The 27,241-nt window shown below is 42.5% G+C and overlaps 1 protein-coding gene across 1 annotated transcript in view; it reads left to right on the top strand.

The window, feature by feature from the left end:
* Positions 1–27,241, top strand: part of abcc4 (ATP binding cassette subfamily C member 4 (PEL blood group)) — a 55,374-nt gene that overhangs the window by 26,653 nt on the left and 1,480 nt on the right. Inside the window, exons 8-28 of the mRNA XM_061690493.1 lie at positions 5,584–5,833; positions 6,105–6,212; positions 7,903–7,992; positions 8,078–8,269; positions 8,445–8,539; positions 8,613–8,699; positions 9,507–9,603; positions 12,262–12,456; positions 12,545–12,682; positions 15,459–15,496; positions 16,115–16,218; positions 16,316–16,462; positions 20,115–20,194; positions 23,293–23,443; positions 23,530–23,649; positions 23,724–23,834; positions 23,921–24,021; positions 24,545–24,736; positions 24,820–24,975; positions 25,162–25,251; positions 25,397–25,569. Of these exons, the coding sequence (XP_061546477.1) occupies positions 5,584–5,833; positions 6,105–6,212; positions 7,903–7,992; positions 8,078–8,269; positions 8,445–8,539; positions 8,613–8,699; positions 9,507–9,603; positions 12,262–12,456; positions 12,545–12,682; positions 15,459–15,496; positions 16,115–16,218; positions 16,316–16,462; positions 20,115–20,194; positions 23,293–23,443; positions 23,530–23,649; positions 23,724–23,834; positions 23,921–24,021; positions 24,545–24,736; positions 24,820–24,975; positions 25,162–25,251; positions 25,397–25,569 (2,715 nt within the window). The remainder of the gene's footprint in view (positions 1–5,583; positions 5,834–6,104; positions 6,213–7,902; positions 7,993–8,077; positions 8,270–8,444; positions 8,540–8,612; positions 8,700–9,506; positions 9,604–12,261; positions 12,457–12,544; positions 12,683–15,458; positions 15,497–16,114; positions 16,219–16,315; positions 16,463–20,114; positions 20,195–23,292; positions 23,444–23,529; positions 23,650–23,723; positions 23,835–23,920; positions 24,022–24,544; positions 24,737–24,819; positions 24,976–25,161; positions 25,252–25,396; positions 25,570–27,241) is intronic.

Below are 27,241 nucleotides of genomic sequence, written 5' to 3'. Positions count from 1 at the left end.
CAGAGGTCAAGTATATCGGACTGACTGTTTATACTTTAGTCTTGGAAAATCAACTGCTTATGATTCACATCACATTTCATGCTGCTTGGAGTCAAATCAAGACAAACAATTCAGAAAATCTCGCAATTGCGCTTGTAAAGTTGACACTGACAATATTTCTGCAGAGTACCTGAAATATAAAAACAGACATGTATCCTTGGTTAAACATCAAATGGGAGTTCACGGGTTGCAGTACTCTCAAACGCTAGTGGGTGGTGTCTTGCATGCACGTTTGAATATTAAGTCGATTAGTTGTTGCCGTATTTGCATTCCATCATCGATCGGTCGATTTTGGGCTGTTGTGAGTTCAAACGAAGAAATTACTGATGACTGTAAACCAAGATTTTGAGGGGACCTGCTAATTACTTTAGGGTCCACTAGGTGTCTTCTTGGGGGAGTCTCACAGCAGGGCGGTTTCGAAGGATGCAGTTTATCAAACCGTGGGGAGTCACTGTGTCACCTCAGTTTGCGGGGAGCATGTCCGCTACACCAGTGTTTCACAAAATTTTAATATCATCACAAAGTACAAGTCGGCACGCTGGACGACTGGTTAGCACGTCTGTCTCACAGTTCTGAGGACTTGGGTTCAAATCCGGCCTCGTCTGTGTACATGTTCTCCTCGTACCTGCGTGGGTTTTCTCAGGGTACTCCGGTTTGGTCCCGCATCCCAAAAACATGCATGGTAGGTTAATTGAAGACTCTAAATTGTTGGTAGGTGTGAATGTGAGTGTGAATGGTTGTTTGTTTATACTTTATGTGCCCTGCGATTGGCTGGCAACCAGTTCAGGGTGTACCCTGCCTCTCGCCCAGAGTCAGCTGGAATAGGCTCCAGCACGCCCGTGACCCTTCGTGAGGATAACCGGTACGGAAGATGAATGAATGAATGAACAAAGTTCAACATTTTAGGCTCCCTGTTTCCCAACCCTGTCAGCTAATTAACGCAAAACACCTGGAGAGGTTTTCCTCAACCTTTAAATGGTCTAAGTCTGGCTTAGTAGGCTTCGGAATCATGGTGAAGATGGCTGATTTGACGGTTGTGCAGAAAACCATCATTGACAGCCTCCATAAGGAGAAAAGGTCTGAAAAAGAAATTCACAGAGCACTGTATCAAAGTACATTTACAGAGTATTAAGAGGAATTGGTAAAATGTGGCCAGAAAAGGTGCACAAGTGACAAGAATGACTGCAGCCTTGAGAGGATTGTCGAGCAATGATGATCCAGAAATCTGGGGGAGCTTCATAAGGAGTGGACTGAGGCTGGTGTTAGTGCATCAAGAACCACCACATACAGACGTCTGCATGGCATAGACTATAGCTGTAGAATTACATGTGTCAAGCCACTCCTAAACCAAAAACAACGTCAGAAGCGTCTGTGCTGGGCTAATGAGAAAAAGTATCGGTCTGCTGTCCTGTTGGTCCCAAGTCCTCTTCGGATGAAAGTAAATTTTGCATTTCATTTGGAAATCAAGATCCCAGAGTCGAGAGGAAAACTGGAGAAGCACAAAAGTCAAGTTGCTAAAAGTCCAGTGTAAAATTTCCACAGTCAGTAATGGTTTGAAGAGCTGTGTAATTTGCTGGCGTGGGTCCATTGTCTTTTACCAAGTCCACAGTCAAGCAAGTTGTCTAGCAGGAAATTCTAGAGCACTACATACTTCCCGCTGCCGATGAGCTTTTTGGAGACAATGATTTTATTTTCCAGCAGGATTTGGCACCTGCCCACAAAGCCAAAGCTACCAATACCTGGTTTAATAGCCATGGGATAACAATACTTGATTGGCCAACAAACCCGCCTGACTTGAACCCCATTGAAAATGTATGGGGTATTGTCAAGAGGAAGATGAGGGAACAGAAACCTCGAAATGCAGACAATCTGAAGGCCAATATCAAAGTAACTTGGGCTACAATAACACCTGAACTCTGTGCCAAAGGCTGATCACCTCCATGTCACGTCGCTTTGATGCTGTACTTAATGCAAAAGGAGACACAACAAAGTACTGAGGGCATGTTACTTTAATATACTTTTCAGAAGGCCAACATGTCTGTGTTTAAGATCGTTTTTTGTTGGTCACATGAAATATTCAAATTTTGTGAAATACTGGATTTTTTTTTTTTTTTGTCTTTCTGCCATAATCATCCAATTTGAAACAAATAAAGGCTTGAACTACAACGGCTGAAATAACTATTTCACACGTCACCATTTTTCTCACTAAATATACCGTATTTTCACATCCATAAGGCGCACTTAAAAGTCTTAAATTTTCTCCAAAATGGACAGGGCGCCTTATAATGCCTCGTGCCTTATGTGTGCACAAATCTATAAATGCTGTGTTGTGATGAGCGGTCCGCTTGACTGACTGGGAGCATTTTCTGCCGACACGCTGCTTATACAGAGGAAAAGCGGACGTGGCTGAGGACAGGACGTTAAACGGGGAAGGGTGCGCGTGAAGGAGGACGCTAAAGGCATGCCACCAGTAGGTATATAGCGCCGGTATGTGCATTGTGCAAAACATCGGTTTGGCTAAGGACCCCCGAAAATGACTGCGGTCAAGCCAGCCTCCACTCGTAAAGTAGCAATCAAGCCAGCCGCCCCTAATTTTGTTCATACTAGGCATTACGGAAATAATTCACCAACTAGCGGCGAAAGCCACCTTCAAATTAAAAGCTTCCCAATAATACGGACGTCAATGCTCTTCGGTTAAAGAATGCAAGGTTAATTAGAATCTTGAGATGCATTACAAAATTTAGTTTATTAGTTTTCGGAGACTTTTATTTTGAAATACAAACTCATATCTTCATCAAACCTCTTTTAGTGGAGTCCTTGGTGGTCTGTCGCACAGATCTGGACTTGTCTTGCGTTACCAATGGGATTATGTTGGGGTGACTTTGGCTCAGTAGGTAGAACAGGTTCGTATCCCTGCTACGACTGTCCGCATGTCGAAGGGTCCTTGGGCAAGACACTGAACCCCAATTTGCTCCCAGTGGGCCTGGCAGCACCTCGCATGACAGCAGTCGCCCGTTGGTTTATGAATCTGTGTGTGAATGTGAGGCTTGTAAAGCGCGTTGGGCACTGTGATGATGTAGATAAAGCGCTATATAAGTGCAGTCCATTTACCACACTTCTATCTACACTTTTTAATGTATCTCAATATTCAAATTAACTTTGCTGGTTGCATTCCTTAACCGAAGAGCACTGACGTCCGTATTATTGCCTCGATCAGGTGCTCCTCACAAGATTTCTGACAGAGGAGTGCAACGAATAATCAGAAGACTTGTCCAAGAGCTAAGGACAGAGATCTTCAAATTAATTAATTAGCAGGTACTGTTGTCACAAGGGAAACAATGCGTAATGTACTCCACCAACATGGCCTGTATGCATGCTCACCACTCAAGACCCCATTGCTAAAAAAAATAAATAAATAAATAAAATAAAAATAAAGGTCAAATCCCGTTTAATGTTTGCTGAACAACATTTGGACAAGCCAGTTAAATACTGGGAGAATATAGTCTGGTCGGATGAGAGCAAAATTTAACTGTTTGGATGCCATAATGAACACCACGTTTGGAAGAGAAATGGCACTGTACATCACACTAAAAACACCATACCAACAGTGAAGTTCGGAGGTGGGAACAAGATGGTGTGTGGCGGCTTTTCAGCAAATGGTACTGGTAAACTTCACATTATTGAAGGAAGGATGAATGGGCAAATGTACTGAGACATTCTTGACAAACATCTGCTGCCATCTACGAGGATGATGAAAATTAAACATTTCTGCAGGATAATGATCCAAAACGTACTGCCAAGAAAACTCTCAATTGGTTTCAAAGAAAAAAAAATGAAGCTGCTAGAATGGCCCAGCCGATCACCTGACTTGAATCCAATCGAAAATCTATGGCAAGAACTGAAACTCAAGGTCCATAAAAGAAGCCCACGGAATCTTCAAGATTTGAAGACTGCTTGTGTGGAGGAATGGGCCAAAATCACAACTTCTTCACAATCTTGAAACTTGTCATTACAAACAAAGGCTTTTGTAAAAAGTATAATATATATACCAGTTAGCGTGTTCAATACTTTTTCCTTGTGTCATTTCACATTTTCAGCCACTATATTTCACTTTGTGTGTGGTGAACTAAGTTCACATACAAGCCCGCGACCCTTGTGAGGATAAGCGGAATGGAAGATGAATGAATGAACGAACATGTTTCACTTTTTGACAAAAAATGATTGAAATAAATTGACTTCCCCTCGATATTCCAATATTTTGGCACATACCTGTACTGTATAACAGTCCACAACATTTGAAGCAGCACCTTTTTATTGGCTGCTCGCCAACGACATCATTTCTCGGCGACACACAGTAACTAACTATCCTTCCACAGTCACTACTATTCCCAAACGACTGTTCCACCTTCCTTGTTTGGTACGGCTGTACCGAAATGAATACATATGAAATCAACCCCGAAAGCTCACTTATGAAATTAATTAATTCATTCATTAATAATTAATTCAGACCAAAACTGAAAAAAAATTTGCAATAATTATTATTAGTTTTGGTTTGTTTTATAAACATAAACTGTGGTTTCACTTAGTTGTTTTTTAAAAAACATTTTCATTTTTATTTATTTTGTTAACTAAAATATTTTTTCAAGTTTTAGTTATTCCCAAAGTCAGGACACACACTTACGGTGAGGTGTCGTTCCAGTCTGTGGTACAACCTGCTGGAGCATCTCAGGGCTCCAGAGAACTTCATGTTTTTAAGAATAGGCTCAAGAGCCAACTTTTTAATTTAGCCTTTAACTAATATTTTGTACAATTTTAGGTGTGTACAATTTTAGGTCTTCACTTTAGTTTTCATTGAACGTTGAGTTCGATATGTATGGATATACTTTTATTATGTTTATGATTATTTTATTATTTTTCATTGTTTCAGAGGAAGCCCTTTGCACTGGGAGCTGTAATGGACTGTTGTCATGGTCCTGGCTCATGGGGTCCTCAGTTGTCATATGTGGCTCTCCTTACGCCACAAACTGGGGCTTTATGCCGGTGTCCTGTGGCCGCGGTCTGGTGTCTGCTCTTGGTGCAGATTGCTCCCTGAGATGATGTTTTCTCACTTCGTTTCTCTGTGCCCAGCCATAGGTCGTTACATTATCACATTATTATTATTAATATTATTTTTTTTAACTGTGTGTGTGTGTGTGTGTGTGTGTGTGTGTGTGTGTGTGCGTGCGTGCGTGCGTGCGTGTGTACGCATATGTGTGTCTGTGGATGAGTAGCGGGAGGGGATTGATTTTAACTGTGTAAAGCACTTTGCATTACATGTCATTGTTTGAAAAGTGCTGTATAAATAAAGTTTGATAGACTGATTGATTGGAGTTTGCCTCAAAAATTGTAAACAGGACATTGCACAGATGGAAAAAAAGAGTGTGCAGATGTCTCATTAGTGTGCTTCCCCTATCAGTCTGAGTCATTTGGCTTTTAATTTCTGTGTCCCTCCTCCTCATCACCATCATCATTATCACCAGTATCATCTTCCCCCATTCTCTGTAGGAAGGAGATCTACCAGATCATGATGAGCTCGTACTTGCGTGGCCTCAACATGGCCTCCTTCTTCTGTGCCAGCAAGATCATCGTCTTCATCACCTTCACCCTCTATGTTCTGTTGGGGAACAAAATCTCTGCCAGCCGAGTCTTTGTGACTGTGTCACTATACACAGCAGTGCGCCTCACTGTGACGCTCTTCTTTCCCAGTGCCATAGAGAAGCTCTACGAGAGCCGTGTCAGCATTCAGAGGATCCAGGTCCGTCACTGTGTAATCACGTCTACGTTTGAACTATGGCCTGCCCATTTGAGCACTAAAGCCACTTATGGGATTTTATAGAGTTAATCTGGCAGGCGGGGCTGCCTATCTCGTCACTGAATTTCAGTTGTTCATTTGAGAATTTCCAAATTTCCCGTCACGCAACATTACTCAGTCATTTGCCAACAGTGTAACACAATCATGTTTTTGAGTTCTTGATGCATGAAAGAAGTGCATAACTTGGTCTATGTCGTTGTCTATTTTGGTCAAGGAGTTTTTGTTGCTGGATGAGATGACAAAGGCTAGCACTCCTCTGCCACTTGCCGAGAAGCAAGATTCTGCCATTGAGATCCAGGACCTTATATGCTACTGGGACAAGGTTAGAATCATCCATCCATCCATTTTCATTACCGCTTATCCTCACGAGGGTCTCGGGCTGCTGGAGCCTATCCCAGCTATCTTTGGGTGGGAGGTGGGGTACACCCTTAACCGGTTGCCAGCCAATCGCAGGACGCATAGAAACAAACCATTCACACTCACATTCACGCCTACTGGCAATTTAGAGTCTTCAATCAACCTACCACGCATGTTTTTGGGATGTGGGGGGAAACCGGAGCGCCCGGAGAAAACCCACGCAGGCACGGGGAGAACATCCAAACTCCACACAGGCGGGGGTTGAACCCGGCCCTCAGAACTGTGAGGCTGACGCTCTAACCAGTCGTCCACCGTGCCGCCCTGATGTGAACCACTTGGTGCAATCATAAGTATAGCTATAAATATAACTGTCAAGGGGAGCTTCTAGGAACATCTAATAAAGATCTCATACATTCACAATTCGGGGCCAGGATTTGAACCTCAGTCTCCAGAACTGTGAGGCAGATGTGCTAACCAGTCGTGTACCGTGCCGGCGGTTAGAATCATCAGCCTGTTAAAGACCCACTTCACTACATCACACTACCCTACTTCCCCAACCTTTTTTCAGTCACGGACCGTTTCAAAGATGTGCATCTATTTTGCGGACTGGCCACCATCCGCTGTTGGCAGGGGGCTGACGGACATTCCAGAAGCTAACTGATCTTGCTTCATTTTCTTTACAGATTTGTATTTACCAACCCACACCATAGAACTAAAGGTTCAGACTTACAAAAAAGAAAAAGAGACAATATTACTATGATCACTAGCTGGTATTGCTTAATTAGCCCTGAACCTAACAGCGATAGACAAAGCAAAGTAATATAGACCACTTTAGCCTGCTTTTTTTTTTTTTTTTTTTAATCACTTCCTGAAATGTTGGCCACAACTGCACGTAAACAAACATTTTATTTTAATTTCTACTCCTTCGACTATTATGAAGAAATAATAGATGATAATAGATTTTGATTGCTGATCAGATTTTCTTTATGCAGTATATTATTTATATTACGTTATAAGTAACTAAATGTTATTCAAGACCGCTGGAACATACTAGAAAAGATTAAATATTGATCTTTAAAAGTGAGGTAAGGTAACAAAAGGTGTGTAACCCATGAGTATTAAAATTATTTTATTTACAATAGCAATACATCCATCCTTCCATTTTCCATACCTCTTATCCTCACTAGGGTTGCGGTCGGGCTGGAGCCTATCCCAGCTGACTCTGGGTGAAGTGGGGGTACACCTTGAACTGGTTGCTAGCCAATCGCAGGGAACATATAAACAAACAGGCATTCACACTGACATTCACACCTATGGGCAATTTAGAGTCTTCAATTAACCTACCATGCATGTTTTTGGGATGTGGGAAGAAACCGGAGTACCCAGAGAAAACCCACGCAGGCACGGGGAAAAGATGCAAACTCCACACAAGCGAGGCTGGATTTGAACTTGGGTCCTCAGAACTGTGAGGCAGATATGCTAACCTGTCATTCACCATGCTGCCTAATAACAATACATTTTATTGCAATTAAAGTTTGCATGGCATATCCAATTGAGACTTCAAAGTAGAGATAAGGTCAAATGATGCCGACAAAGTCTTTGATGTGAATATGACTTAAGGTCACGCTCATACTGTATGTGTGCCACCTCCACAGAGTCTAGATGCTCCATGTCTACAGAATGTCACACTGAGTCTGACTGAAAAACAGCTGTTAGCTGTTATTGGACCAGTGGGTGCAGGGAAGGTAAACACAAATAAAAAAATTAATTTGATTAGAAAGGAGTGTGACATCACATGCAAGCTCATTTGTTATCTCTTGTTCGACCCAGTCCTCGCTATTGAGCTCAATCTTGGGAGAGCTTCCCGTTGAAAAGGGGGCGATGAAGGTCAAAGGCCAGCTAACGTATGCTGCGCAGCAGCCCTGGGTATTTCCTGGCACTATCCGCAGCAACATCTTGTTTGGAAAGGAGTTGGATCTGCGCATGTACGAGAAAGTTCTCAGAGCTTGTGCCTTAAAGCGGGTGAGCAAGTCAAGTGATTGGTGTGGTTTTCCATAACATGCTAAGACAGGTGGAAACTGTCCGTAATTGTCTTCACGGCTCTGAAAACCATTGTTTGTTGGCACTTTGTTACTTTTGTATGTGTTTGAATGATCTAAGTCAAAGTATGAATGGCCACTCGTGCCACACTGTGCAGGATTTAGAACTGCTCCCAGATGGAGACCTGACCCTCATTGGGGACCGCGGTGCCACACTCAGTGGGGGGCAGAAAGCTCGTGTCAACCTGGCCAGGTAGTACACATCCAATAAAAGATCGGTGGTGCCCCAATGTTGTACTATTCAATGTATGTCTGAGTGTCTCCAGGGCTGTGTATCAGGATGCCGATATTTACCTTCTGGATGATCCTCTCAGTGCTGTGGACGCTGAAGTCGGGAGGCACCTCTTTGAACAGTGAGGAAGTAAATTGCATCACATTTCCAGACATTGTAAAAGAGAACCCAGGAATAATTTATCCACTTTGGAGTGGGCTATTTTTAGTTTTCTGACATTGGTGTTTTAAATCACCAAACAGGCGTATGTTAAAAACATACAGTATTTTTAACTTAGACACTTTTCCACAGCCTGAGATGTGAAAAAAGGAAAACCAGGAGTGGTTTGCCTTGTATGAATTTACTGAGTAAAAGCAATTATTTACTCATTTCCATGTTTTGGAAATGTGTAACTTCCATTTATTTTCAGGAATAAATTCCACTTAATATCTCTATTCCTTCTTTTTCTCAAGTCGACGTTTTTGTGATGGGGTATTCATAAATTACTTTGTGGAGGCTCCTAAAATGCCTTCAAATTTAAGATTACAGCATCATTGGTTGCTTGGACAACTTGTGAATGTATTGTCTTGCAAACAGTGTTTTTTTAAGCTGTCATCGGTGTGGACAGATTTCTTTGTCTCAATGTGGTGAGAAATCCATTTAAAAAAAATACCCATCTAGTCTACAGATATATTTCATCAATCTTTGGAGTGTGTAATGTGTAGAACTGGACACGGATCGAAATGAAAGCCTAACTATAAAGATGAAGGAATGTGTTTGAAGTAAGACAGGAAGAGGTGCGGTGCTGGTCCTGTCGTGGTGACAATGGCTCTTCCTGATGCACTCTTCCTCTTACGAATAACAGGACTGTTGCATAACACAAGAACACAGACTCGGGTCCAGTAAATATTTAGATTGTTTTATTGTAGACCATTTATTGTCAAACCAGGTGCATCTGTGGCCTGCTGAAGAGCAAACCCCGTATCCTGGTCACCCACCAACTGCAGTATCTGAAGGGAGCAGACCAGATTGTGGTCCTCAAAGAGGTTTGTGCATTTAAACATTGTCCAAATGCAAGTTAGAATGCCCTCAACCCCTAATTCTTTGATTTTTGACTCGTGAAAAAAGGACTCAATGTTTTTACCCCACATGAAGACTATTTGTGGGTTGGAGAAAGGCAAAAATATAACAGCCCACTCTTCATCTTCTACACTACATATAATGTTCATGGTTGGTGTTAAACTGAAGTTTATCGCAGATGGCCCATACCTATTGCTAATGTTGGCAGACTACAACCAGGACTGCTATTCAGTCAGTGTTATTGTCAAGTTACAGTTATTGTCTGTTACATTTGCATGACAGTCAACTATGTGACGCACTAGACTAAAAAATGACCCAAACGTCACACATGACTTAATCGTGAATCAGTATATTTTTTAGGGCTCGGACTCACCCTCTAAATCCCGATTCAGTATATATACTCTTTTGAAGTGTAGCTTTTGACTGAAATGTTGTAATATTCAATGTCTTAAAACATTTCTACAGGAGGTATTTATTTTCACAGTGTGAACATGGCACACCATTATATATTAGTGTTCTCCTGAAACTTGGCATTGTTTGGCCTTCACAGTGTGCACCAATGTCATTTAAGTGTTGTCAGTGCACCCTCGAGCGCACAAAAGTAGCAACAATAGTTACTTTTATTGAAAAATAACAGTGAATGTGTTTTCCATCCCTATGGGGATTGGACCCCTTGACGGGCCGGTTCTGGCCCGTGGGCCGTATGTTTGACATAAACCTTATACTATTCTGAAATAATAGTAAGAAATGAAAAATCTAGGCTTTACACGGTTAGGATTTTTGGGGCCAATCACAAATCAAGTTTAAAAAAAACAGATAACCGATCTGATCACAAGATGGAGCAATGTGTCTATTTACATGACTTGTTCATTTATTGTATATACTTGTGTACTGTATATATATACTTGTGTATTGTATCCATCCATCCATTTTCTGTACAGTTTATCCTCACAAGGGTTGTGGGCATGCTGGAGCCCATCCCAGCTCAAATTATTCTCTAGCATTTTAGACAGAAGTTAAAACAGCAATGACCTCTAGGTGGCATTCAAGGATTGGCCACTGACATAAGTTTAGGTCAAATAAACATTACAACATGACAGAAATAATGGGTGCTAACTTACTGTAATTAAATTACTTTATTGCAATTAAATCATGTTAATAAATACTGTTAATGACATGCTTACTCTTAATTTTCTCACTGTCCCAGCTATATGGACGGGTGTTGTCCAGAGTTTGAGTCAGTTTGACTTCTTTTTGTTTTTTTCACCCCCACGCTGCGTTGTTTGAACGCAGCATGCTTCTCGTGTACATTCTTCAGGTGCTCGATCAAATTTGTTGTGTTGAAGCATTTAGATGAGGTTCCCCACGACATACTTCAGTTGTGCAAAGACTGCAAATAACTTGCGTGTTTGTCTGAGACACCGCAAAATCGTCCCACACCGACGACGTGTTTTTCACCGACAAGATGAAAAAAACTTTATTGGCCGTCAGATAGGCACACTACTGCGCAAAAACGCAAGTGACAAGGCTAAAAATAAACTAGCTTTTGGAATCATACGCAACGAAGACGCGGCGTTAAATGTCTTGTGCGGAGCCGATCGATGACATCTTTGATCGGATCGGTGATTTATGACATGAAAGCTGATCAGCCGATCAGCATAAAATGCTAATTATCGGCCGATACCAATAACACTGATCAGATCGGCGTAAAGTCTAGAAAAATCCAATTTGATTATTTGAAAATGTCCCCTCACTCACACTCTCGTCCTATAGAGTTTTATAATTTACAGTCACTCCCACCGGACTTCAGTTGTACAGCCAGGTTCTCGACCCTTATCTTGCATGCATCCCCTCCTATCCTTGCCCTGTCCTATCTTGTGCTGTCCTTCCCTCACAGGGTGTAGCACTACTGGCCCATACAAGATATGTAATATGTCATTATTCTAGGTATATAATGATTTAGTTTCATCATCTTGTTTACAGCTAGTGCTTTGTGTTTTGTTGTCTTCTTTTCTCACTCCCTTCTAGAAACCTTGTTCTGTTCAACTGATTGACTTTGATTCTCAATAAATGTCCGTTCAAGTACTAAGAAACCACAGCGGCAGCTTAAAAGGTCCACTGTGACACAGTAAAACTGTTCTGGCATCAAAAGGATACGGATCCTCCTTTCTGCTTGACCTAAGAGCCAAACAGGACCAAAAAAGAAATAACATTTAAAAACACTATTAAAAAAAGGCTAAAAACGGAAATATTTTGTAATGTGTTTTATTGTATTTTATTGTATTATATGTTATTCTTTGATTAGTTGTCATTCAAATCAGAAAATTCTTATTTGGTGTTCGTTTTTCCAGCAGATCTGATGAATCACCACCAATTCGTGCACAGCCCTTTTATTTTTTTTTTATGGTTCTTGCATTTCAGCCAGGAGGTGCCTACTACAAAGTCCCCTTGCCAGACTAAAAGTCTGCTCAGTAGCATCATAAGTGTCAAGTGGCGCTGTGCATATGGCACACTGGTCATCATTTGTACAGCTCTTACTCGAGCCACCATGCATGTGATAATACTTCCAGTACTGGTATGCGTGTCCAATTAGAAATCATTGCATAAGTGTATTCTTGTTCCAGGGTCACATGGTTGCCAGGGGGACGTACACGGAGCTACAGCAGTCTGGAGTGGATTTCACCTCACTATTGAAGAAGGATGAGGAGGAGGAGCCCCAGACCTCAGACCTCTCCTCCCGAAGCCGGACTTTGTCCCAGAACTCAGTGCGGTCTCAGGCCTCTTCTGTGCATTCGGTCCAGGATGGAGACTATTTGGCAGTTTGTACAATGATTGTGTTTGCAAAAATAGCTTGGATGGTGAAACCTTAATAGAAATGATGCAACATAACTGGTCCTTCACACCCAGGCTGAGCCAGTTCACACGTTGGCAGAAGAGACTCGCGCACAGGGATCCATTGGATTGAATATGTACATGAAGTACTTGCGGGCTGGTGCTAGCATTTTGGTTGTGGTCGTTGTGATGCTCCTAAACATTCTGGCTCAGGTAAGCAAAAGCAAACCCACTTACAGGTCCAGGAATGGAAATTTGTAGAAACATTGTAGAATTCATTTCTATCCCAAGTACAATTCTGGGAGTCACTGATGCTTTAATGTGGTGTTTCCAAATTAGGGGGTCAGGGCCCAAAAGTGGGTCATGGACAGCTAGCAAAAAATTATATGTATTCATATTCAGATTTTATTTTAGGTAGAGTACAATAAATTCCCACATTGAACTTGTTAGGAAAGTGACAGGAAATGTTACTCATGCCATCATCACTCGTTTACTCTGTGAACAAATACAGTGCAGCTAAGCCTCTGGCTAGTAGGAGTCATGACTAGCAGTATGCTTTGGGCGGTAGGTCAAACGCATTTGAAACTGTTTTCAAAAATATAACATACAGCACAGGTGTTTTTTTTAGGCTGGTTTTAAACAAAAAAAAGATTTATTCTATAAAAGTGGGTTATGACTTTGCAACAATATGAAAATGCAGGTCCCAGGGTGACAACAGTTGAGAGCCACTGGTGTAGTGGTACACAAGCATGACTTTGATGCAGGCAGCAACCAGTCTAGGCTGTAGTATGAGGGGCTTTAGGGACATGATTCAGGATTAGCTCTCACATTTACTATTCAAATGCTTTCATGCACACAAACTACTTAAAGGCTCTCTTAAACACTAGTGAAATGCGCGCATAAACACTAGTCAAATGCGCGCATAAACGAGTCAAACACTCATACGCAGAAGTGAAAGTCTTGCTCTCATAAACACTACTCAAATGCTCTCATAAACACAAGTTAAATGCATTCACGCAAACGTCACTGACATTCACACGTTCATGTCACTCACGCTCACGGCAATAGCATTCACGCACATGGAACTGGGATTCACACGTTCATGTCACTGACACCAGCGTGACACATGAATGTCGTGTCACGCATGCATTAAAACACTTTATTTCTTCTTTTGACATATTTTAGTTACTCAGTTTGAGGATTTTCTTTTTTTTTATTTGCTATGTGGGCAGCACGGTGGATGAATGGTTCGCACGTCGGATGACTGGTAAGCACATCCGACTAACAGTTCTGTTCAAATCCGGCCTCGCCTGTGTGGAGTTTGCATGTTCTCCCCGTGCCTGCGTGGGTTTTCTCCGGGTACGCCGGTTTCCTCCCACATCCCAAAAACATGCATGGTAAGTTAACTGAAGACTCTAAATTGCCCATAGGTGTGAATGTGGGTGTGAATGGTTGTTTGTTTCTGTGTGACCTGTGATTGGCTGGCGACCAGCTCAGGATGTACCCCGCCTCTCGCCCGAAGATAGCTGGGATAGGCTCCAGCACGCCCGCGACCATAGTGAGGATAAACGGAACGGAAGATGAAGGAATGAATGAATTTGCTATGTGGGCAGCACGGTTGATGACTGGTTAGCACGTTGGACGACTGGTTAGCACGTCGGACGACTGGTTAGCACGTCGGACGACTAGTTAGCACGTCGGACGACTGGTTAGCACGTCTGCCTCAGAGTTCTGAGGACCTGGGTTCAAATCCGGCCTCGCCTGTGTGGAGTTTGCATGTTCTCCACGTGCCTTCGTGGGTTTTCTCCGGGTACTCCGGTTTCCTCCCACATCCCAAAAACATGCATGGTAGGTTAACTGAAGACTCTAAATTGCCCGTAGGTGTGAATGTGAGTGTGAATGGTTGTTTGTTTCTGTGTGACCTGCGATTGGCTGACGACCAGTTCAGGGTGTACCGCGCCTCTCGCCCGAAGATAGCTGGGATAGGCTCCAGCACGCATGCAACCCTGGTGAGGATAAGCAGTACGGAAGATTTTTGCTATAATCATCCAAATTTTACATATATTTTTTACTTATGAAATACTTCACTCTGAGTGTGTGCAGTGAATCTCTATGAGTTTAACTTTTTGGATTGAACTACCTAATTAAATTAAGATTTACACTATTCGCATGTGAGCATAATCGACATGTGCATGAGCATGATTGACATGAACGCGTGAATGCCAGTGACGTGTGGGTGAATGGGATTGACATGAACGCATGAATACCAGTGACGTGTGCGTGAATGTGATTGACATGAACGCGTGAATGCCAGTGACATGTGCGTGAATGTGATTGACGTGTGCGCGAGCTTCACTGACATGAACACAAGAATGCCAGTGACGTGTGTGTGAATGTGATTGACGTGTGCGTGAGCGTCTGTGACATGAACGCGTGAATTCCAGTGACGTGTGCGTGAAAGCGATTGACGTGTATGTGAGCATCAGTGACATGAATGCCAGTGAGATGCTCGCGTGAACGCATTTGACTAGTGTTTTTAAGTGTTTTAGTAGTGTTTATGAGAGCAAGACTTTCATTCGTGCATATGAGTGTTTGACTAATGTTTATAAGAGCATTTGACGTGTTTCATGAGCGCATTTGACTTGTGTTTATGAGAGCCTTTCAGTAGTTTGTGTGTGTGAAAGCATTTGAATTGTAAGTGTGAGAGCTAATCCTGAATAATGTCCCTAAAGGACCCTCATACTGTAGTTTGCCTTTCACCGTATCCCAGTTCGTCGTACTCCAGCTCACTTGCGAATTTGAAAAGGATAAGTGGTGTCGAGAATTAATGAATGGATGGATGTATTTTGATGAGCATAAAGAGTAGTTCACTAAGATCAGAAAATAGACATAAGAAACTCCTTAATGCACAAATTCTTTAAAATAAGATTAGCAGTTGAATAATGAGTTGTGTGAGATGCATTTGTAACACTAACACTGCATTTTGCAGGTTGCGTACATTGTGCAGGACTGGTGGCTGGCTTACTGGTAGGTGGAAAACCACACTCTCCCTATTTATTTGTTTTATTCTCTTGTTAATTCTGTTTTTAATGCATGATTGATGTACAGTCCTCGTTGGCCTCGAAAGGCACTAATAAATAAAGTGTATTATTATTATTATTACTATACGGTGGAGTTTATATTTGTTTTGTGGCAACATTTAACATTGTAACCCATGTGAAAGACACTACCAGTTTACTTTTCAATATTTTTCTATATTTATTTATTTTTAGATACTCTATTAATATATTCAAACTGTTGTTTTAAAAGAGTTCCAACGGGGGAACAATTTTAAGTTTGAAAAACTGTAATTTGTCACTGGAGTGAAATGTAACATGGCGATGTGAAACGGGCAGAAAATGCATTAATTTCTTAGAATGTATAAGTCAGAGTGACAGAGATAATAGTCAACTTTCAGCATTCAATAAAACAACTGTGACCTTTGGCATTCACAGGCAAAGATGGACCTGTGTATACATACCGTCAATATACTGTACATACTCTACATCTGGATCATCTTACAGCATTGTCACTGTCAAGTCTTGAGTGAGCAGAAGTTAGCAATCCAGCAACCCTGACTTGTTTACATGTGATTGATGTCATCAGGGCTGAAGAGCAAGGAAAGCTAAATAACAACAGCACCGTGGGCCTCAATATGACCAAAGTTTACAAAGAGCTAGACCTTGAATTCTACTTGGGCATTTATGGAGGTGACATCCACTTTGAGTCAGCTCTTTGCAAATATGCACACTTGTCTTGTTACAAAACGACAACGTGGGATGCCGTGCCTCTACTGCTATTTTACAGGTTTGACAGCGGCCACCATCATTTTTGGTTTTGTGAGGACTTTGCTAATGTTCAACATGCTGGTGAGATGTACACAGGCCCTACACAACAACATGTTTACCGCCATCCTTCGCACTCACGTGCGCTTCTTTGACGTCAACCCCATTGGTGAGCAACTGTCAGTCATCTTGTTTGTGAATGTATGAGATCTTTATTAGATGTTCCTAGAAGCTCCTTGACAGTTATATTTATATCTATACTTATGTTTGCGCCAAGTGGTTAACATCAGGGCGGCACGGTGGACGACTGGTTAGAGCGTCTGCCCCACAGTTCTGAGGACCGGGGTTCAATCCCCGGCCCCGCTTTTGTGGAGTTTGCATGTTCTCCCCGTGCCTGCGTGGGCTTTCTCCGGGCGCTCCGGTTTCCTCCCACATCCCAAAAACATGCATGCAGGTTAATTGAAGACTCTAAATTGCCCTTAGGTGTGAATGTGAGTGCGAATGGTTGTTTGTTTCTATGTGCCCTGCGATTGGCTGGCAACCAGTTCAGGGTGTACCCCGCCCCCTGCCCGATGATAGCTGGGATAGGCTCCAGCACGCCCGCGACCCTAGTGAGGAGAAGCGGCTCAGAAAATGGATGGATGGATGGGTTCACATCAGTATGTAGTAATCAGGCCTAACCTTCCTTTTGTTCTGCAGAAGTGGAAGCGGGATGTACGCCACCAGTCAAAAGTTGGACACTCATTGAATGCGAAACCATCTTCAAACGTTTGACTGAAAAAGTATTTGCTCTCAGACCTTTTTATTTCATATTTATCACACTTAAGTCTTTCACATCATTGAGACAATTTGAATATCTCGCAAAGCCAATATGAATATCTCACAAAGACAACTCAAGAAAATATGAAATGCATTTTTCTGAATGATTATTTTATTTTGGGGGAGAAAAAAATTCAAGCCTATCTGGCTCTATGTGATAAGCAAACACTCTCCTCCTGCTGCCCTCTGCTTTATTAATTCATGAGTGAACTGTGATTTTAACCTATATTTGGAAAGCTATGTTAAATTTCACTGGCCACACCCAGGCTTGATCACTGGCAGATTTGGTGAATCAAGAAATCACTTGAATAGTACCTGTCCTACAAGGTCTCAAAGAGAAAGGCACCATGCCACGAGCCAAAGAAATTTAAAGAACAAATCAGAAAGAAAGTGATTGAAATCTACCATATCAGTCTTGAAAAGGTTACAAAGACATTTCCAAGGCTTTTCAACTTAGGTGAACCACAGTCAGAGGTATTATCCCCAAATAGTGAAAACTGGGAACAGTGGGTGAACACGCACTCAACCTAAATTACTCCCAAGAGTGTGAGAATGACTCATAAAGGAGGTCACACACACACAAAAAAAAAAACATTTCAAAAAATGCAGTGTTCATGACAGAACCGTCAGAAAGAAACTTGGAAAACATGTCTTCCATGGGAGAGTTCCAAAGCAAAAACCAGTGTTGACAAAAAAGAACACAAAGGCTCATCTCACATTTGTGAAGAAACATCTTGATGATTCCCAAGATTCACGAAGAAATATTCTGTGGCCTGACGAGACACAAGTTTTACTTTTTGGAAGGTGTGCAGCATAAAAATAATATTGCATTTGATAAAAAAATAACTTGCCAACAGTCAGTAATGGTGGTGGCAGTGTCGATAGTCTTGGGCTGCTTGCTTCTAAAGAACCTGGAAAGGCGCTGGATGCAAAAAGCAGAAGGCACATTCTGCATCAATTTATCGATTTAACTGCTGTATATCTGCCATATAATCACTTCGAAATGGCAGATGTGGTTTGTAAAGGAGTTCTAGCATTATCAAGAAAGATTTTAAAATCTTTGTCCTCTGACCTTTAATGGAACAAGGAATTCTGCGGTCTACAAGAAAAAACGGCAGGCGACCATTTTGGCCATCAGTCTGTGACCTCATTCGCCAGCTCTTGGGTTAAACAGCACAGCAAAGTGAAACGTACCTGCAAGTCCACCTCTGAACGGATGTAAAAAAATAAAACGTAAGGTTTTGGAGTGCCCAAGTCAAAGTCCTCTAATTGAAATGCGGTGGTATGACCTTAAACACTGTTCATGCTCCAAAAGCGTCCAGTATGATGATGAGTTAAAACACTATTTTGTGACGAAGTGTGGGACCAAATTCCTCCCCAGCGATGCAAAAAACTCATTACCAGTTATCATAAACATGCTAAGAGTGACACAATGGGTTATTAGGTTCAGGGGGGCAATTAGACAGGTTCAGATTTGTTTTCCCCTAACTGATAAAATAATAATTTAGAAACTGCATTTCATATTCATTTGTCTTTTTAAGATATTCAAATTTGTTTGATGATCTGAAACAGTCTGAAAATAGTGTGAGAAATAAACAAAATAATCAGAAAGGGGGCAATACTTTTCCACGCCACTGTAAATACAGTATCGTGACAAAGTGGGAGATGCTAGCAAATTCAACAAAGAAGAGAAATACAATATAGTAAACGGTAACAAAAGAAAACATACTTCTCATGGAAACTTTTCTTGTTGTTTTCTTGAAACCTATTAATTTCTCTGAGAAAGGGACTTTGATATTATCGCATTCTATTCCCTCTGTTGTATGATGAATCTCTGTTGACCAAACATACTGTGAGGTCTTGCTCCATTCTTTAGGTACTGTACCACTACATTTGGTACCCCAACAAAGGGGTTCCAAATAGTATTACAGTCCTTATCAGTTATTGTAAATCTGGACAAGGCATATGGAAAAAAAAAAAAAAAAAAAACCTAACAATTTACGCTAAGTTGATGATAGTTGAGTCACCTTTTGTATAAGATTGTCTGTGGTTAGCACATCTGCCTCACAGTTCTGAGGACTATGGTTCAGATCCAGCTTTCCTGTGTGGAGTTTGCATGTTCTCACGCAGGCACCTGTGTGGGTTTTCTCCAGGTACTCCAGTTTCCTCCCATATCCCAAAAACATGCATGCTCGGTTTATTGAAGACTGTAAATTGCCCGTAGGTGTGAATGTGAGTGCGAATGGTTGTTTGTTTGTATGTGCCCTGCAATTGGCTGGCGACCAGTTCAGGGTGTACCCTGTCTCTCGCCCAGAGTCAGCTGGAATAGGCTCCAGCATACCCACGACCCTAAGCAGTACGGAAAATGGATGGATAGATGATTGTCTATGAGACCACGATGGAGTCTGTGATTTGTGATTGGATGATTGAGTCGGTAGGGGCGCCAGTGGAAGGAGGAAGAGGATTGTGAGTGTGTCTGCGGTTTAAAGGCTGATGGTGGAGAGAAATGTTAGTTGGATGATGTTTTTTTGGGCGACATTAAACATTCATTTTCACAATAAAGAGGTTATTGATCGACCACAGCTCGTCTTTTCACCGTTACAGGAGGGTGTTTGGTGAATTCGCTGACAGCTGTGGCAATTTAAGGGTGTTAGTCAGGTATTGTTAGTGGATGCCTCTCTAGATGGGTGTGCATTTATTATATTTGAAGATAGACTTTACAAGATAGAATTTGATAGAATTTACAAGTGATTGAGCTACCAATTTCATATTTAGTAAAATATTTCCACATACTGCGGTAACCCACCACTTGTTGATTTCAGCGAAATGTTCATGTTGTTAATGCCAAAACACATTTTAATTCATTTCAGGCTATAACCATCATTGCGGAGTGGTAAAGTCTAAAGTGTACGCGTCGACTAGTCAGTTTAGCCCCTTATATACACACAACTGAACTGTACTGCTGAGTGTAAATGGGGCTTTTGTGTCCTTTTTGATCTCAGGCAGAGTTTTAAACCGGTTTTCGAAGGACATTGGCCAGCTGGATTCCATTATGCCGTGGACCTTTGTTGACTTCATTCAGGTAGGAAATGAGGAGTCACTGATCAAGTTAACTAAGTGATGTCTACAAACTCATCCTTATGCCAGTTTCAGCTACATAGGGAAAGAAAACCCTGATAAAATAAATACGACTCCTCAAAATATATTAATATAAAACATAAGAGACAGAATCTTTTTTCTCAAGTCACCCATTCTTGGGACATGTGACCCTTTTCTGGTGAAGTCACAGACTCCCTACATCACTGACAACTGTGGGAGAATTTAATAATTTGCTTTTTGGGGGGGAGGGGAGAAAATGACCTGCATACTATAAAAAGGTTTTAACCATATGAATTCCCTTGGAAGTTACCATGAGATAGCTTTACTATGGTATCAAAGAAGACATTTGCGTAGCTAATGATTGTCAATGTAAATTAACATTGTTGATATTTTACTTACTTTTTGTTGGTTGGTAGCAGTGCTGAGGAGCTATATTTTACTTGCAAGCATCCATGTCAGGTGTAAATGTCCCATAAACACGCAGATTTAAAAAAACAGGGAAGGGAGCAGGAAAGCCTGTCTCCCTTCCAAAACATGGAGCAAGCTGAAGCTACAGAAGGACCTATGCAACTCAGACGACAGCAACACAGTAAAAACACACTGGGAACACTTGCGCTGTACTATTGTAAGATAGTCATTAGTGTTGTTTGGGGGAAAAAAATAAAATAAAAATATCTGCTTACTGCAGCACAACTTCAACAGAATGCTACAAGCAACAGCCAGTAAAAAAGTTTTTTTTTTATAGTCTTCGACTGATTGGCCTCACAGCAGGCTTTAACACTGCCATTTTTATTTACCGTATTTTCACGACCATAAGGCGCACTTAAAGATTTTCTCCAAAATGGATGGGGCGCCTTACATTGCGGCGCGCCTTATATGTGCACAAATCTATAAATGTTCTTGTATGATGAGCGCTCCGCTTGACTGACTGGGAGCATTTCCTGCCGACACGCTGCTTATACAGAGGAAAAGCGGACAGCTGATGACCGTTAAAGGGGGAAGGGTGCGCGAGAAGGAGGACGCTAAAGGCAAGCCCCCAGTAGGTATATAGCGGCGGTATGTGCATTGTGCAAAACAACATCGGTTTGGCTAAGGACCCACGAAAATTACTGGGGTCAAGCAAGCCTCAACTCGTAAAGTAGCAATCAAGCCAGCCGCCCCTAATTTTGTTCGTACTAGGCATTACGGTAATACGTCGCCAACTTGCGGCGAAAGCCACCTTCAAAATAAAAGCTTCCCAATAATATGGACGTCAATGCTCTTCGGTTAAGGAATGCAACCAGCAAGGTTAATTTGAATCTTGAGATGCAAGCTGAAGCTGAGTTTCCGCGGAAACAAGGCGAGGTGGCCCGAGTTGGAAGACCAACTCAAGCAATGGATTAATGAGCGAAGAACAGCCAGGAGAAGCGTCTCTACAGTCAAATGAACTCGGAGCTTGCCATCATTCCGGGAGGCTTGACGAAGGAACTCCAACCGCTGGACATCGGTGTAAACAGGGCGTTCAAAGTGAAGTTGCGAGCGTCGTGGGAGCGATGGATGACAGATGGCGAACACAGCTTTACTAAGACTAGGAGGCAGCGCCGGGCGAGTTACGCCACAATTTGTGAATGGATTGTGGGTGCTTGGGCTAACGTGTCTGCTTGCACTGTTGTTCGAGCATTCGTAAAAGCCGGCATCATTTCTGAGGAGCTGCACGGGAACGAGACTGACTCAAACCTGGCGTGTTTGATTGAGAACTTGCCCAGTTCATTTTGGATACTGAAGATGAGGATTTTGATGGATTTGTGGATGAGGATTGATCAAAAACTAACGTTAGTACATTGTTAAACACTTCAATAAAGTGCAACCGACCTCAGTTTTGCTCCCGCTGCCTTTTTAAAAACATTGTTTTAGCGTGCATGCATGCTCCCGTATGTTTTAAGCTAGCGTATGTTTTACCATGCCTGCGCCCAATAATACGTATGTTATGTATGTGTTAAAAAACAGAAATAGACCCTGTAACCGAGACTGCGCCTTTTAATACGGTGCGCCTTATGGTCGTGAAAATAAGGTATTTATTTTTGCATCAGGTAGCTACTGTTGGTGATCATTTATATGCACACAGCCACCAATAAATGTTTAATGTAACATTTTGGACATGATGTCACACAACAACGTGTTACCTTTGACAATTCCACATACCTGTAATTGTCTGCAGGATAGGTGTTCCATAATCTAAGTTAGTTTTAATCCTAACAACAACAACTATTCTGTAGGCCCTGTAATGTTTTTAAAGAATAGGTGCAAAAGACCTAACCTTGGAGGAGTCACACGGGCTTCGGCAGTCTGAGGTGATTTGCATATCTGTTGTTGACCAATACTGGCCACTCATGCCAGAGTAGCATCTGCTCCATTTGCACACTGATTGAGGAGTATCGGCAACATTTGCACAATCAACATTGTCCCAGCTAATCGTACTACTCGCTTGAAGTCTCGGCGCCCTTTGCACAATGGTCATCATAATGGTCATCATATATACTATTGCAATATTAGTCTTTCGAACTGCTCTAAGTGCTAGAGGGGACTCTGCATCTTTTTGCACAATTACCAGATAACTAGCAACCCTTTACTGCTCAGTGACTGTTTTTTTGTCAATGTCTTTATGTCTCAAAAGTGTTCTCTGTCAATTGAGTGTCTGTTGTCGTACTAGAGCGGCTCCAACTACCGTAGACAAATTCCTTGTGTGTTTTTTGGACAAACTTGGCAAATAAAGAGGATTCTGATTCTGATTAAGGTCTTCTGTTGCCCATTTTTATGCAATATGTGCTGAACAATAAATAAAGTAGCCGGCTAAACTGGACCACCAGAAAATGACACCCTTTTAGTCATGAAAGATCAAAAACTATTTGTCATTGAGAATTTCTAAGCTATTTGTCAATCTGTGTTTTAGAGAGACAAAAATGCCTTCATAATTAATTACTCACCCCTAATACACTTAAGTTCCCTTTCACCCAAACCAACTGAATTTCAAGCATGTAGATGTATACTAATTCATATTTGTTTGTAAAAAGCCATTAAGTACGTGGTATTTTCTGTCCTCAGGTTTTTCTGCAAATCCTCGGGGTCGTTGCTGTGGCGGCGGGCGTCATCCCCTGGATTCTCCTTCCTGTGCTCCCCCTACTCATTGTCTTCCTCTTTCTCCGGCGCTACTTTCTGCAGACCTCCAGAGACATCAAACGTATTGAGTCCACAAGTGAGTGTACCGACACAGAGTCAAAACTAGTGGACACTCGTGTGTCTGAATAATTTTTTTTTATTTTCTGCCCTCCTTTCCTGCAGCTCGGAGTCCAGTTTTCTCGCACCTATCTTCCTCTCTGCAGGGCCTGTGGACGATCCGAGCCTTCAGAGCGGAGGGCCGCTTCCAAAAGGCTTTTGACGCCCATCAGGATCTGCACACAGGTTGTTTGAAGAGAATCAGTGTTGTTTGCTGATGGAACAAAAAATGACTATTCTGACCTGTGCTTCTGAAACAGCGGCATGGTTCCTTTTCCTGAGCACATCTCGCTGGCTTGCCTTACGTCTTGATGGCATGTGCTCCATCTTTGTGACAGTCACCACATTTGGCTGCCTGCTCCTCCGAAACCGTACGGAAGTCATGTACAATTATGCAGAATCAGTATTGTGTGAGACACTCAGATAAAAGGGTTTGGAAATGCTTTTATCCTTTCAGAGTTGGATGCCGGCTCTGTGGGTTTGGCTTTGAGCTATGCGATCACTCTGATGGGCATGTTCCAGTGGGGGGTCCGGCAGAGCGCTGAGATGGAGAACATGGTATGAGACTAAGTTGGAAAATTTCCACAGGAATTTACAAGAATAAAGGGAAATAAATTAAGAATTGAAAGTTGCCTCAGGGAAGTGAGTTGTAGAAAATATATTTTAGCATAATCCCGACTAAAACAACCAGATTTCATGCAAGTGCAGTGGTACCTAGATTTACAAGTTCCCCAATTTATGAATTATTTGAGTTAAGAGCTGTTGCTTGTTTTTTTTTTTTTTTTTCCCCCAAAATTTGATGTACGCGTAAGCTTCAGATACACCGCCGTTCGAGTGAAGTGGAAACATTTTTTATGCAAGGAGAGCTACCTATTTTGCATGGATTTCTGCTTCTATAATTGTCCAGCGTAGCTTCCAATGGAAATTTACCTGAACCTTTCTGGAGGTTTTTCAGAAATTTTCCACCTCTTTGCAGCCCTATATAATAGAGTGAAATGTATACTTTTAAATCTTTCAGTAAATTGAGATTATGGTTCCCTGAGTTGGTCTAGATATGAATATGTGGTCAACCTGTCAACAGATGACATCAGTGGAGAGGGTGGTGGAGTACACTGAACTGGACAGTGAAGCCCCCTGGGAAACCCAAAAGCGACCTCCTCCTGATTGGCCCAGCAAAGGTCGAGTGACCTTTGACGGGGTCAGCTTTTCCTATAGCACTGATGGTCCCAAAGTTTTGCACAACTTGAAAGTGACATTCCAACCCAAAGAGAAGGTCAGAGATGTTATTGTCAGGGGGGCTACAACACAGTCATTGATGGCTGTAAAAGCTGATGTGATGGTCATTCCTGATGTCAGGTGGGCATCGTGGGTCGGACAGGCGCTGGAAAAAGCTCCCTGGTGTCGGCCCTGTTCCGCCTGGCCGAACCCCAAGGAAACATCTACATCGACGGTGTGTTGACTTCTGAGCTGGGCCTTCATGACATACGTCAGAGGATGTCTATCATTCCTCAGGTAGATGAAAGCCGACCTCCTCGATTGAATCAGATTGAGGTTGACTGTTTATGGCTGTGAATTAGTGTCTACTTGGAAGCTTTGTGCTGGCTGTCGGTGGATCAACATGCCCATTTTGTACATGCATTGATTCACAAACCTCTGGATTATCTTTTTTGTTGTTGTTGTTCCTCCATTCTCTTGCAGGACCCGGTGCTGTTCACAGGTTCCATGAGAAAGAACCTAGACCCTTTCAACCAGCATTCGGATGAGGAGCTGTGGAATGCTCTACGAGAGGTAGCATGCTTGCAAGCAGACACAGTTGTGTACTGTAGAACATCACGTGACAAAAACAGCACATTTTGAAAATGATTCTCTCGTACTACAACCGCAAACAACGCTTGGACTTGAGAATTGCACGATTCCTCTGTGTGGCCTGCAGGTTCAGATGAAGGGCGTGGTAGAAGAGCTTCCTGGAAAATTGGAAACCGTTCTGGCTGAGTCTGGCTCCAACTTCAGCGTGGGCCAGAGGCAGCTGGTGTGTCTGGCCAGAGCCATCCTGAGGAAGAACCGCATCCTCATTATTGATGAGGCCACTGCCAACGTGGACCCCAGGTAGTGAACTTTTTGAACGACTTTTCAGTAAGAGTCTAATCACGCTGGGCCACTTGTATTGGACTGGGCTTTGGCACAATTGCTCCCTTTAGCATGTTTCACTTAATAATACAACACTGTATTACAACAACTCTATGATACAATTTGGCAGGTATTGTCCACCTTTTTCAAGCTTGCTGGGGCCACGAAAGTGTAACACGGTTGATTGGCATGTTCACACCGCCAAGTGTATTCTTCCCCAAACTTTCAGAAAAAAAACACTGACAGTCTTTGATTTGGGAATTTGTTCTCCAGCGAGTACAGTGTGTAACGTTTGATGCATAGCACTTCCAACAGTGACCACACAGGAGAATTGTAGCACTGAAGGATAGAGACACGTTTCGACAATATCGGCATCCATCCAAGAATTCCATTTCCAGACCGCCTCATTAAGTTCAGAGGTGAGCTGGAGCCTATCACAGCTGACTTTGGACGAGAGGTCCTTTTTAAAGTGGATCAAAAAGTGAACCAATTGAAAGGGAGGTATTTGTGTTCTCACATTGCAAAGTCAGGCAGCACGGCTTAAAATGAGGTTAACATTTCTGCCCCACAGTTCTGAGATTCATGGTTTGAATCTCTCTCTCTCTGTTCACACTTTGTCCTCCTCACACTTGCGTCTTTTATGCTGCGTTTACACGGGAAGCAAACTGGAACACTCACAAAATGTGATTACATATAAAAGCCAATATAGCTGGGATGGGCTCCAGCAGCCCGAGACCCCAGTGAGGAAAGAAAATGGATGGATGGATATAAAGTCAATGCAGTTTGCGCGAATAGGCGCAAATCCATGTCAGTTGACAGGAGTGGGTCGAGCATGCAAACATTCGTTCCTTCGCCCTTTCGATCGGAGTAACGGGCCGATTGTTTTTGTGTGTGTACCAGGCTTTAAGTAATGAACGTGTTCAATATTTATGACCAAAACTCTTCGTGTGTGTGGGGAACGCCAACTTCTCCCCCGAGTCATGACACCGTGAATTGTGACGTGAAAAAGAATATAGCCAATCAAGAAGCGCCCTGACTCATCCATCCATCCATTTTCTGAGCCGCTTCTCCTCACTAGGGTCGCGGGCGTGCTGGAGCCGATCCCAGCTGTCATCGGGCAGGAGGCGGGGTACACCCTGAACTGGTTGCCAGCCAATCGCAGGGCACGTACAAACAAACAACCATCCGCACTCACACCTACGGGCAATTTAGAGTCTCCAATTAATGCATGTTTTTGGGATGTGGGAGGAAACCGGAGTGCCCGGAGAAAACCCAAGCAGGCACGGGGAGAACATGCAAACTCCACATAGGCGGGACCGGGGATTGAACCCGGGTCCTCAGAACTGTGAGGCTGACGCTCTAACCAGTCGCCCACCGTGCCGCCGCGCCCTGACTCGACGAAAAAAAAAAAAAAAAAAAGTTAAATAAAACAAGCATGTCTTTCCCGAAGTCGTTTTTTTATATAAAAGTGGGTTCCCCAGACGGCAAGAAGTATTTTCCAAAGGAAGTCGTTTTTTGAGGTGATCGCCATTTTACAAGGCCCCGGTAACCTTCGGGAAACATCGGCACCTATCCGGAAGTGTTTCTTCTTTGTGAGATTTCCTAATTGGCGGTGGAACAGAATCTTAATGTGTGTGGTGCTCTGTGATGA

Source organism: Phycodurus eques, chromosome 1 (assembly GCF_024500275.1).
Source record: "Phycodurus eques isolate BA_2022a chromosome 1, UOR_Pequ_1.1, whole genome shotgun sequence".
NCBI lineage: Eukaryota > Metazoa > Chordata > Actinopteri > Syngnathiformes > Syngnathidae > Phycodurus > Phycodurus eques.
The sequence above is the reverse complement of the archived record's forward strand: the minus strand, read 5'-3'. Positions and strand labels throughout refer to the sequence as shown.